We start from the raw sequence: 14,576 nt of genomic DNA, 5'->3' as shown, positions 1-14,576 counted from the left end.
CCTAAATCCAACTCCATATTGTGTGAGCTTTGGACTGGTCAACTGTTGAAACCACAAAGGTGAGACACAATACATAAGACTATTCCAATTTTGCAAATCATAAATTGTGACTGAAGTACGTTTGTATTTCCCCAATTTTCCATCAACTTTAGCTGAGTATGCATGTTAGGTACACTGAATTTTTTTTCTTCAGATTGCAAAACAAAGGAGCAGAATTAGGCCATTCTGCCCATCAACCCTGCTCTGCCATTCCCTCATGGCTGTTCTATTTTTAAACAAGCAAGATATAGCTTGAAAAAAAAAGGAATAGCTGTCTAAATTGAAAACAGAGTGACGCAAATCTCTGTGAAATTAAGTTTTAAATACAACAATTAAGATGAGTTATTGCCATACACTGCAGGCTTCTCAAGAACATCATACTCCATAACTTTTAAACATGCAGAATAGCAAAATCCAAGAATATACAATAGTCACACAACTCCCCAATGATTCATTTTCATTCATCAGACGTCTACTTTTGGTTCTGCACTCTAACATTTAAAGCACATTTAGTAAAACCATAAGTAAAAATAGAAAATGCTAAAAATATTCAACAGGTCAGACAAGATCTGTAAATAACTGCACTCTCCACAGATGCTGCCTGAGTTTTTAATTTCAGATTCCCAGCAACTGCAGTTTTTGTTTTGAATTTTCACATTAATCGACTAAACATTTTCACAGCATTAAAAACTCACCCTTGGCTGCCAGTTCTCATACTGTTTCTGCAGGTTAGCGCCAATGCTTTCCAAGGCTTTTTGAGGGCTCGTGGACAGTGGATCTGTAACATTTTAACAACATAAAAATTTCACTAAGTAGCAACAATAATTAATGCACGTGGCAAAGTGACATTTCTCGCAATTAATATCACTAAATAAGTGATCTGGCCATATTGCCTTGCGACTTCATCGGATTTTGCTGTGCAGAAACTGGCCCCTTTTTCTATATAACACTATATGTGGTTATACTTTTAAAAAAATTGTCTTGAGAGCATTTCAGAACATTCAAAGGTCTTTAAAAACAATAGCATGAATGGAAATCTTTTCCTTTTAAATTAAAAATTATAAACACCAGTATATGTAGGTCAAATATGATGTTGGAATATTGTATTAATGGTAAGACTCTTGGCAGTGTGGAGGATCAGAGGGATCTTGGGGTCCAGGTCCATAGGACACTCAAAGCTGCTGCGCAGGTTGACTCTCTGGTTAAGAAAGCATAAATTAGCCTTCATCATTCGTGGATTGAGTTTAGGAGCCTACTGGTAATGTTGCAGTTATATAGGACCCTGGTCAGACCCCACTTGGAGTACTGTGCTCAGTTCTGGTCACTTCACTACAGGAAGGATGTGGAAACCATAGAAAGGGTGCAGAGGAGATTGACAAAGATGTTGCCTGGATTGGGGAGCATGCCTTATGAGAATAGGTTGAGTGAACTTGGCCTTTTTTCCTTGGAACAACAGAGGACGAGAGGTGACCTGATAGAGAGACGATGAGAGGCATTGATCGTGTGGATAGTCAAAGGCTTTTTCCCCAGGGCTGAAATGGTTTGCATGAGAGGGCACAGTTTTAAGGTGCTTGGAAATAGATACAGAAGAGATGTCAGGGGTAAGTTTTTTTTTTTAAAACGCAGAGTGTGGTGAGTGCATGGAATGGGCTGCCGGCAACTACGGTAGAGGCAGATATGATAGGGTCTTTTTAGAGACTCCTGGACAGGTACATGGAGCTCAGAAAAGTAGAGGGCTATGGGTAACTCTAGGTAATTTCTAAGGTAGGGACAAGTTCAGCCCAGCTTTGTGGGCCAAAGGTTCTGTATTGTGCAGTAGGTTTTCTATGCTTCTATATACTTTAAATATAATTAGAAAATGAAAAATGTATTTATGTAATCTGGGTTCTGCAAATAAACTCCAATCTTAACATTTCGTTCAAGGTTGGTTATTGTTATTCTTCAGTACACAAGTGTAAAGGAGAACAAAATGATTGTTACTCCAGACCTGATGCTGAATATAACAGAATAAGCATAAACACAAGTTTTTAAAAAATACATACTTATATAGGAATATATAACTATACAAATACATATATTTGTCTATCTATATATAGACACACACACACACAACCTATAAATAGGGGACACCTCCACAGGAGACTGTCTTGTCTCTCTTTCTCTTCACCATTTACACCTCGGACTTCAACTACTGCACAGAGTCTTGTCATCTTCAGAAGTTTTCGGATGACTCTGCCATAGTTGGATGCATCAGCAAGGGAGATGAGGCTGAGTACAGGGCTACTGTAGGAAACTTTGTCACATGGTGTGAGCAGAATCATCTGCAGCTTAATGTGAAAAAGACTAAGGAGCTGGTGGTAGACCTGAGGAGAGCTAAGGTACCAGTGACCCCTATTTCCACCCAGGGGGTCAGTGTGGACATGCTGGAGGATTACAAATACCTGGGGATATGAATTGACAATAAACTGGACTGGTCAAAGAACACTGAGGTTGTCTACAAGAAGGGTCAGAGCCGTCTCTACTTCCTGAGGAGACTGAGGTCCTTTAACATCTGCCGGACGATGCTGAGGATGTTCTACGAGTCTGTGGTGGCCAGGGTTATCATGTTTGCTGTTGTGTGCTGGGGCAGCAGGCTGAGGGTAGCAGACACCAACAGAATCAACAAACTCATTCGTAAGGCCAGTGATGTTGTGGGGATGGAACTGGACTCTCTCACGGTGGTGTCTGCAAAGAGGATGCTGTCTAAGTTGCATGCCATCTCGGTCAATGTCTCCCATCCACTACACAATGTACTGAGTGGGCACAGGAGTATATTCAGCCAGAGACTCATTCCTCCAAGATGCAGCACAGAGCATCATAGGAAGTCATTCCTGCCTGTGGCCATCAAACTTTACAACTCCTCCCTTGGAGGGTCAGACATCCTGTGCCAATAGGCTGGTCCTGGACTTATTTCATAATGTACTGGCATAATTTACATATTACTATTTAACTATTTATGGTTCTATGACTATTTATTATTTATGGTGCAACTGTAAGGAAAACCAATTTCCCCCCGGGATCAATAAAGTATGACTATGACTATGAAATAAATGTAAAAGCAATCCTATAAAAAACAATGTAGAAGTAACTGTTATATCCGTAGACCAGTGGTTCCAAAGTGGGAGAAATTGCCCCCCGGGCAGTGGGAGTTTCTCTCGCTTGGTGTTGGGGTGCTCCACCAGAGCACAGTGTCCAAGGTGGAGCTGGTGCTGCCCCCAGTGTTCACTTGGCAGAAGACAAGTCATATTGTGTTCGATTGTACATTGCTGCAACATTCATGGACACAGTTCCACATTTTTTTGTGAGTGACTGTATTTTACTGATATCTTATAGGTGCTGTATTGTGTCTTGTGCTGTGTATGACAGCTGGTGTTGTGTTTTGCACCCTAGCCCCACAGTAGCACTGCTTCGTTTGGCGTTTGGCTGTATTTGCGGATATTCATGCATGATTGAATGACAATTAAATTTGAACTTTCTGAGGTGGTGATAAAGATAAAGGGGGTGGTGGAGAGCTCGGTACTGGGGGGGGGTGGAAAACAGCTGAGGGATTACAGGCTTAATTTAAGAAATTACTTACTTATTATACGCATTTGATCCTCAGTGCCTCATAATTTATATACCTTCAGGCAGAGTCAGGTTTTGTTTGAGCTATGATAACATCATAAACTTTCCTCTATATTGATCACAGCACTGGAGATTGGAATTAAACAATGGGCGATTAAACATATTCGTTAATCCATAACGAAAATGGCCGAAGCAGACCAAATGATAAAGAAGTGTGGACGGTATAGTGAGGAGCATCTGAAATATTAATTCATACCAGCACCAAATGACCAACAGCAGCCAATTTGTCTGTTGTTTGAAGTTTTTTTAAATCAGTCAATGAAATGTCCAGGCTCCTTGAACACAATACAGTCTGATAATGCAAACAAAAACTTGGCTTATTTTCAGTCACTTCATGTAATCTTTCAGAAAAAGAAAACACTTCAATGCCAGCACTTCACAACAAAATAATGATGCTTTGTCTGCTTTATTCAACATTTCATTTCTCATTGTTAAATCTGGAAAGCCATACAATTGGAGAAGAATTTATTCTGCCAGCAGTAAGGGACATTCTGATTATGGTTCTGCATTCAATCACCAGATCAAATAATTAAGGGAATTCTGCTCAGTGACAACTCTTTTCAAAGATAAATAGATGAAATGTGCAATTGTTGTGCAACATACGTAGGACAACAAAATTTGTTCTGCAGTTGGATGAGTCAACATTGCCAGACAACAAATCTTTGCTTCTTGGTTAAGTTCACTTTATAAAATATGAAAGCATGGTTCTGAGTTGTTACGTGAAAAGGGTCTAAAAATAGATATTAAGGGGAGTCAATATTTCTTGCTATGGAGCAAATTTTCCAAAGAGAAGGACATTCATCTCACCAATATTCATGCTTGTGCAATAGATTAGATTATGAGAACACTCAGTCCTCGTTTATTGTCATTTAGAAATGCATACATGCATTAAGAAATGATACAATGTTCCTCCAGAGTGATATCACAGAAAAACAGGACATACCAAAGACTAACACTGACAGAACCACATAATTATAATATAACATAATTATAACATATAGTTACAACAGTGCATAGCAATACCATAATTTGATAAAGAACAGACCATGGGCACGGTAAAAAAAATCTCAAGTCCCGATCGACTCCCAAGTCCCCGATAGCAGGCGGCAAAAGGGAGAAACTCCCTGCCATAAACCTCCAGGCACCGACAACTGCCAATGCATTGGAAGCACCCGACCACAGCCAACACCCAGTCCGCCCACCCGAAAACTTCGATCCTCCAACCAGCCCCTCCGATACAGCCTCCCGAGCGCCATCGAGCTCACCCTGGCTGCCGAAACAAGCAAAGTCGAGGATCTGGGGCCTTCTGCTCCAGAGATTCTGGACCACACAGTAGCAGCGGCAGTGAAGCGGGCATTTGAGAAGCTTCTCCAGATGTTCCTCCATACTCTCACGTCTGTCTCCATTAAATCAGAATTGTGCACGGTACCCTACTTGACAGATTACAGATATCATTCACCGGAGAGGCCTCATCATAGATGGGGCACCATCAATAACAGGATACCACCGTGGGGTTATTACATTCTTGAAAAAGGTATGCATAACATATTTACTATTCAGTGTGTAATTCACAGACAACACCTTGTTGCAAATGAACCTAAGTGATCAGCTGCACAAATCATTAAATAACTGTTATCATAGTGGTAAATAAAATCAAGTCTCATGCTCTCAATTCTCAAAATATTTCGAGAGCTTTGTATTGACAATGATGAAGAGTTTGAACACCTGCTGTTACACACAGAAGTCAGATGACACTCAAGTGGAAACTGCTTGAGACACTCTTCTGCACTTTATGAAGAAGCTGTGATAAAATTCTTGATGAGCAGGGTGGGTGGGATCCTTCATGATTTTGGTGGTCCTTTTCTGGGACCTTCCTGTATACATGTCCTTGATGGCAGTGAGGCTGGTACCAGTGATGGGCAGAGTTTATCCCAAAGACTTTGCCTTCAAATGTGCAATGCTCTTTCAGTACATAAATGAAGAAGTATCCGAGGTTAGTAGTCAAGATACTAATTTGGAGATTGAGCCAATTATCTAATTTAGGGACCAACATGCTACACCCAAGCTTTTACTTTCAGTAGGTTCAGAACCTACATGAAATAAGGAAAGGACACAAATAGTTAAACTATAATCTAAAGTGATCGTTTAAACAATTAGAAACAATCAGTGGAATAAACTGAAAAAACTGCATATGAAATAGAACTGCAAGCACGAGGAATTCTGCAGATGCTGGAAATTCAAGCAACACACATCAAACTTGCTGGTGAACTTGGAAGAGGTACAAAAGGTTTATTTTCAAAAACTTGCACATGTAGACAATAATTAATGAAAAGAGAACAATACAAAGTTGAAATTTCTCACTGCAACTCAGGCAAAGTATCTACACTGTTTTTTTAAGTGTTATTTCCATCAACCTAACCCCAACTGCTTAAAGACTAGTCAGCTTGAATGAAGTTGAAGGATAATCTTAAATATAAAATAGTATTAAAAATTGCATCACTACTTCCTTGTAATTGCCATTGTCAATAAAGTCAGGCTATTTCATATAGAGAGATACAATTTTGGATACGAGTGCTAAATTAGCATTTTTCATAATGAATCTTTTTCCAAAATCAGTGCACCAACAGAATGAACCAAATACTGATCGTTCCTTCATTTGGCTTGGTCTCTTCTTTAATTAAATACAAATGATACCTCATATTTGTTCAGTGCTCTTCCACCACCTTACATTAAGGTCTCATTTCAAACATAAATTCTGGTCATCTTTTCACTGAAGCAGATAGGCCAGATGTGCATTTCCAGCATTTCGTTTAATTGTGAATATATTATCGCCCTCACAATAATTGAGATTTTTAAAAAAATTAAATACTAGTTCACAATTATTGCTTTTCTAGATCTCCCTATTGCTTCACAAATTTAACATATCTGAAGACTAATTACATTTGTTTCATTCACTTCAGAAATTACCTCTTCAATCAATAGAAAGCACAAAGGAACATCTGGAGAAATTTCTGAAATGCCTGTCCGTTGCTGTCATTACTGTGTGGTTGGGAATCTTTCAGAGGGTAGGCCTCAAAATCCCGGGCCTTGCCTGCTTTTGGCGACCGAGAAAGAGGTCGAATCACTCGGACAGAGATGGCGCTCAATACTCGGTGTCAGAGAGCTGATCAGAGCTCGAAGTTTTCGGATGACTCAGTCGGATTGTGGTCGGCATGGCAGGGAGAGTTTTTCTTCCCTCTCCCGTCTGCCTGAGATGTGGAACATTTGAGAAACTTTGAACTTTACTGTGCTCACGGACTTTCTTCATCAAGTTATGGTATTGTTGCACTGTTGTAACTATATGTATAATTATGTGGTTTTGTCAGTTTTTTCAGTCTTGGTTTGTCCTGTGTTTTTGTGATATCACACCGGAGGAAATAATGTATCATTTCTTAATGCATGCGTTACTAAATGACAATAAAAGGGGACTACATGTCTTCATAATCTAATCTAGTACACAATTTACTTTTAGGTTATCAAAGGGATATGTCTCCAAAGTTTTTCATCTTCCTTCTCATTGATAGCTCAAGTATAAATTTGAAAGATATTTGTTTAAAATGTATTCAAAACTCTAAATTGCTATGTAGTTAAAGCACATTTTAGAAATTAGATCATCTACAGGAATAACACACTTATTTATCACACTGACAGGCACATGACTACATGACATGTTGCATCATTTATACCAACAACTCACATCGATCACTTGCACAAAAATGCCCTCGGCTGTTTAACTTGTTAATTTTAATGCAACGTACTGCAGGACAGAGCAAGGGGTATTTAATTACGTTCATGGGGCAAGTTCAGCCATGTTCTCAAAGTGGTAGATTTGAAAAAGTCAGATCCGCTTCAGCAATTCTTTTATCTAACCCACATTGACTGAGAATTAGCCAAGTCCAAGTCCATAGCCCCATTTTCTTTGGTACTCATCATCATCAATCATAATCATGATTGTTCTTGGCAAATCTGCTGACAGAATTGGTTTGCCATTGCCTTCTTCTGGGCGGTGTCTTTACAAGAAGGTTACCCCAGCCATTATCAACCCTATTCAAATATTGTCTGCCTGATGTCTGTGATCGCATAACCAGGACTTATAAGACCATAAGATATAGGAGCAGAATTAGGCCATATGACCCATCGAGTCTGCTCCGCCATTTCATCATAATTGATCCGGTTTTCTTTGCAGCCCCAATCTCCTGCCTTCTCCCAGTATCCCTTCATGCCCTGACCAATCCAGAATCTATCAACCTCCGCCTTAAACATACATAAAGGCTTGGCCTCTATAGCTACCTGTGGCAAAGAATTGCACAGATTCTCCATCCTCTGGCTAAAGAAATTCCTCCTCATCTCTGTACTAAATGGATGGCCTTCTATTCTGAGGCTGTCCCCTCTGGTCTTAAGACTCTCCCACAATAAGAAATGTCCTCTCCACATCCACTCTATCAAAGCCTTTCACCATTCAATAAGATTCAATGAGGTCACCTCTTATTCTTCTGAATTCCAGTGAATATAAGCCCAGAGCCATCAAACGTTCTTTCAATACTGGAATCACTATCATGAACCTCCTTCAAACCATCTCCAATTTCAGCACATCCTTTCTAAGATAAGAGGCTCAAACTTGCTCACAATACTCCAAATGAGACAATAGACAATAGGTGCAGGACTAGGCCATTGGGCCCTTCGAGCCAGCATCGCCATTCACTGTGATCATGGCTGATCATCCACAATCAGTATCCAGCCTTATCCCCATAACCTTTGATTCCGCTATCTTTAAGAGCTCTACCCATCTCTTTCTTGAAAGCATCCAGAGACTTGGCCTCCACTGCCTTTTGGGGCAGAGCATTCCACATATCTGCCACTCTCTGGGTGAAAAAGTTTCTCCTCAACTCCGTTCTAAATAGCCTACTCCTTATTCTTAAACTGTGGCCTCTGGTTCTGGACTCACCCGTCAGCGAAAACATGCTTCCTGCCTCCAGCATGTCCAATCCCTTAATAATTTTATATGTTTCAATCAGATCCCTTCTCATCCTTCTAAATTCCAGTGTATACAAGCCCAGTCGCTCCAATCTTAGACCTCACCAATACTTTTTAAAGTTTCAACATTACATCCTTGCTTTTATATTCTAGTTCTCTTGAAATGAATGCTAACATTACATTTGCCTTCCTCACCACAGACTCAACCTGCAAATTAACTTTTCTCTCCATTTACAAAATAGTCAACCCTTTCACTTCTTCTACCAAAGCACATGACCACATACTTCCCAACACTGTATTCCATCTGCCATTACTTTGCCCATTCTCCTAATCCTTCTATAGCCTCTCTACCTCCTTAAAACTACCTGCCCCTCAACCTATCTCATCATCTGCAAACTTTCCAACAAAGCCATCAATTCCATCATTCAGATCATTGACATATAATGTAAAAAGGTTAATATAATCGGTCCCAACACAGACCCCTGTGGAACACCACTAGTCACCGGCAGACAGCCAGAAAAAGTTCCCTCTACTCCCACTATTTGCCTGCTGCCAATCAGCCACTGCTTTATCCATGCTAAAATCTCTCCTGTAATACCATGGGCTCAAAGCTTATTCAGCAGCTTGTGTGGCACCTTGTCAAAGTCCTTCTGAAACCCTGAGACCTCATCCTTAATAATTAATTCCAACATCTTCCCAACCACTGAAGTCAAACTAACTGGCCTATAGTTTCCTTTCTTCTGCCTCTCTCCATTCTTGAAGAGTGGAGTGACATTTGCAATTTTCCAGTCTTCTTTCCAGAATCTAGTGATTCTTGAAAGATCATTACTAATGCCTGCACAATCTCTTCAATCACCTCTTTCAGAACTCTGGGGTGTACACCACCTGCTCTAGGTGACTTACCTACCTTCAGACCTTTCAGTTTCCCAAGACCCTTCTCTCTGTATATGCACCAGCTGCTCATACAGCCATCCACCATTTCCTCTCATGGCTTCACATGATGCTAATCGAGGAGGCGAAGCAGGTACTACACCTTATCCAAGAGGGACCTGCAGGCTAACAGAGGGAAGAAGCATCTTACACCTCCTTTGGTAGACAGATGTAGCTCCACCACGTCACCCATCTTTGGTACGATTATACTTTAATAAAAACCTCTCAGATTTTTATCTTATGCAGTTCAAATGACTTACAAATCAATTTCATCAGCTTTCAATGGCGTCTTGAATAGCAGTGAGCTCTATCTATTGAATAACTTTTCTATGATACACACTCAGTGGCAACTGTTAGATATACCTGTACCTTTTCATTAATGCAAATATCTAATCAGCCAATCATGTGGCAGTAACTCAATGTATAAAAGCATGCAGACATGGTCAAAAGGTTCAGTTGTTCAAACCAAACATTAGAATGGGGAAGAAATGTGATCTAAATGACTTTGACCGTGGAATAATTGTTGGTGCCAGACGGGGTGGTTTGAGTATCCCAGAAATTCCTGACCTTTTGAGATTTATGCAAAATGCTGCAATAAACAAAAACATCCAGTGAATAAACTCTGGGCAAAAACACCTTCTTAATGAGAGAAGCCAGAGGAAAATAACCCGTCTGGTTCAAGATGATAACACAGCAACAGTAACTGAAGTAACCACAGTTTACAACAGTGCTGTGCAGAAGAGCATCTCTGAACGCAAAGCACATTAAACCTTGAAGTGGATGGGCTCCAGTAGAGTACCACAGCAGGTTTCACTCCTGTGGCCACTTTTATTAGGTACCTTCCTTTACCTGAAAAAGTGGCCACTGGGTGCCATATCTACTGAACTCCTCACACATCTTAGATAATACTGAACAGGAAAATTGTAGCACTCAGGTTTCAAATTATTAAGTAAATTTAGAATGAACAAGCTAATAGCAATGATAAACAAGCAGATTACATATTTTGCATACCTCAATAAACAGAAATCAGGATCTTATTTCAAGCCATTGTTTTTCACTATCGCTTCTTATAGTCTGTGTAGCGTAGCAACTGACAGTTGATCAGACCATTCACTGTATTTCACTTACATCAAATCGCTGTTCATTACAATTAGTGTTCATCCTGTCTCCAATTCACTGAGTACACATCAAAACTAAACAGAGACCAAACCATCAGCATTACTATCTGCTTAAATAGATTGGAAATAATAACATTACCAAAATAATTAAAGTGGCAATACCATTGTTTCAGGGAGGAAACTGCATTCACTCTTCTTTTACAAGAATGCCAATAAAAACACAGGACGCAATTATGCGAACAATATTTAGTAGCTGCTTCACTCTTTTTCCATTCCCCACTCTGGCTCTCCTCTTACCCCTTTCTATTCTCCTCACCTGCCTATTTCTCCTTCTGGTGGCCCTCCTCATTCCCTTTCTTCCATGGTCCACTCTCCTCAATCAAAATCCTCCTTCTTCAGCCCTTTACCTTTTCCAGATATCACCTCCCAGCTTCTCACTTCATCCCCCCTACCACCCACCTTCACCCTCACCTGGCTTCACCTATGACGTTCTAGATTGTACATCCTCCCTCATCTTCTAATTCTACTTTCTTCCCCCTTTCCTTTCCAGTGGTCGCAGCCCGAAACGTCAACTTTCCATCTATGCGGCTTGACCTGCTAAGTTCCTCCAGCATTTTCTTTTTCTCTGGATTTCTAACGTCTGCAGATTTGCTTGTGTTTGTGATAGCAGGCTGCACGCTGTTTTGCATTTAACACTACAAGCTGTGATAAACAGTATGCAGCCAAAGGTTCCCTTTAACAAAACTATTCAACTGCATGGAGATAAATATCCATTTGACCCAATTGATCTGCACCAAGGTCACATTTATTCAGCCTGCCTTACTTCCCTTATCCCCTTTACCTTCATCCATCTTTCTAATCTGATCTCGAAAGCCAAATTATTATAGCTCACTCACTAATCCTAAATGTGAATTCTATACAGTGTAACTACTGCTTGTGCTATGCCCTCTTATAAATATTAATATCTCCATTCACATCCTACCCTATCCTTTCAAAGATCTAAATATTTGTCTCATGATCATGATCTGCATGTTTATCGTTAAAAATGTTTTTATTTCTTTGCATTTCCCTCATGCATTGTGGTTACTACACAACCAAAATGATACATGTTAGTTTTATTAAATTCATTATTTCTGGGTTTTATATTCTATACCTCATAATATAACCTAAAATTCCAATTATGTGTTTTAAATAAAAATGTAATAGCTTTATCTACACAAGGTACTGCTTTAAGTTCATCTTTTCCAAAAGCAAAGCATTACTCCAGAGTATGTCAGATTTTTCTTTTAAGGATGACATTAACTCAGTTTCTTCTGCAATTTTTAATCCATTCTTACACCTCATCATGAACCACTAAAAAACTTTTTGGAAGTACAGAAATAGTACAATAAAGTTTTCTAAAGTCTGTTAGTCAGCACTTGCTTCAAAGCAAAAACAAGCAGATATCTTCTCCTTTTCATACTTCGGTAATTACCTTCTAGAGTGTCATATTTCAGTAGGTGACACTGAAATTTGTTTCTACAAACTTTTATTTCACCTCATTTCTTGAATCGAATTGAACTGACTTACTTACATCCTTCAAATACATGAGGGGTAAAAATCTTTACAGTACATCTGTTCAAATGTGCAATTATAGTAATTTATAATAATTATAACTATTTCATTTTCCTTCATTAAATTTAATTTTATAAATTGCCAAAAGGCATTCTTCATTCGATTTAATTCTATAAATTGCCAAAAGGCGAAACTTCAAGAAGGTGGCATCCATCATTAAGGACACTCACCAACCAGGACAAGCCCTTATCTCATTACTACCACCAAAGAGGAGGTGGTACAGGAGCCTGAAGATCCACACTCAACATTTTTGAAACAGCTTCTTCCCTTCTGAAGTCAGAACCCATGAACACTCAGTATTTGCTCTCTTTTTGCACTACACATTTTTTATTGTAATAGTAATTTTTTTATATATTGCACTGTATTACTGCCTCAAAACAACAAATTTTACAACACGTCAATGATAATAAAACTAATTTTGTGCTGAAGGGCCTTTCCGGTAATGTACTGTTCTATATGAAGAAGACCTAAAAACATCAGTATAGATAGAATAGTAAGTTCGGCCCTTCACTAAGTTATCAATTGTCTGAAATGGTTGCTGAGAGAAGTGCAAAGCCAAAATACTGAATATCAGTAAACCGGCCAACTGCTACATGGTAAATCATAAGTGGGTCATCCTGGTCACTGACTGCATGTCTGGCATTGAAAGCTGCGGGATTGTGTCATTGATCAAAGTGAATCAAATACTTTTTAATCTCTGACAGCCTGCAATTTTCACTTACACAGAGAGTGCAACTGGCTGCAAGCTTTCCAGCGAACCTATTCAACATCCTTCAGGCTGTGACAGCTTTCGGTTAGCAAAGGCAAAATGAGCATATTTTTGCTGCTCCAAAGACACTGCTTTGCAGCTTGAAACATAATTTCCCACAAAAAAATTGCCTCAAAAATAAAAATATTTTCTGAGCAAAACAACAATTTTGTAAGTACTTCCATAACCTTCTTTCCTGATGGAAGGAGATGTGCTTGCCACATTGATCACTGGAGGAATTAAGTGCAAACCAAGCCAAGGGCTGCCACAGAGAACACACAGCTTTATTATTTTATACTGGCATTGCAGTGTCCAAGTGGCTTTTGGCCAAAGCCAATCATACTGATCCTCCAAATACTTAAACAGTGGCTGAGAACCAAACCAGTTAGCCAACATAGCTATAAAAATGCTTTTAAATGAGTGATTCAAATCCTATTACATTGTGAACTACTGTTCTTAAATTGACTTAGTACAATTAGTCATGGCTTTATTTGATATTTTCTGAGCCAAAACACATCTCAGCTCACCACGTGTGATAATGTGGCATGGTCTCATTAAAAAATAGTTGAAGTTAGCCTTTGGTCTTTAACACCACCTACCAGCAAGTCATAAAGAGTTCAGCAGAGGAATAAACCCTTCAGCCAACTAAAAACCAGATCATTTAACAAACTCCTGCTGCAAGAAAGAGAAGAGGTAGCAAAAGTATGAATTGAATCAAATCATTGACAGTGTTGCAGTGAGGCCTTGTCGCAATCCAAAAAAGCCCATTAAATTTAGTTTGAGCTTGAAGACACAATAAACTGCAGATGCTCAAAATCTGAAATAAAAGCAGAAAATGCTGGAAACTCTCAGGAGGTCAGGCAACATCTGTGGAAAGAGGAAACAAGTTAATGCTTCAGGTCAAAGACTCTTGATAAAAATCCAGATATTGGTACAGTAGTTTTGCTATAATATCCATTTCCATAACACAATTGATGAATTAGGCTACCCTACTTGCATTACACAGTCCAAAATGGTTATAATGTGAGTTTGATCGGGAACTAGAGAAACCACTTAAAAAGTATAAACACTAGGAAGTTTGAAGAAGCTGGAAATCCAGGAAGAGTTTCAACTGCAAGACACACAAAATGCTGAAGGAACTCAGCAAGTCAGGCAGCATCTATAGAAATGAATAGCAGTCGACATTCTGGGCCAAGACCCTCCATCAAGACTGGAAAGGAAGAGGGAAGGTGCCAATATAAAGAGGTGGGTGGGGGGAGAGACGGGAAGGAGGATAGCTAGAAGGTGATGGGTGAAGCCAGGTGGGTGGGAAAGGTAAAGGGCTAGAGAAAGGAATCTCATAGGAGAGGAGAGTGGACCACAGGAGAAAGAAAGGAGGGGGGGGGCATCAGGGAGAGATGACAGGCTGGTGAGAAGAGGTAAGAGACCAGAGTGGAGAATAGAATAAGAGG

General features: G+C 39.6%; 1 protein-coding gene across 3 annotated transcripts in view; it reads right to left on the bottom strand.

Moving 5' to 3' along the window:
• The window catches only part of rptor (regulatory associated protein of MTOR, complex 1), a 491,598-nt gene that overhangs the window by 435,961 nt on the left and 41,061 nt on the right, over nucleotides 1-14,576 (bottom strand). For all 3 annotated transcript variants that reach the window (XM_072241994.1, XM_072241995.1, XM_072241996.1), the window contains exon 3: nucleotides 735-817. In XM_072241994.1, the coding sequence (XP_072098095.1) occupies nucleotides 735-817 (83 nt within the window). The remainder of the gene's footprint in view (nucleotides 1-734; nucleotides 818-14,576) is intronic.

This window comes from Mobula birostris, chromosome 24, assembly GCF_030028105.1.
Source record: "Mobula birostris isolate sMobBir1 chromosome 24, sMobBir1.hap1, whole genome shotgun sequence".
NCBI lineage: Eukaryota > Metazoa > Chordata > Chondrichthyes > Myliobatiformes > Myliobatidae > Mobula > Mobula birostris.
The sequence above is the reverse complement of the archived record's forward strand: the minus strand, read 5'-3'. Positions and strand labels throughout refer to the sequence as shown.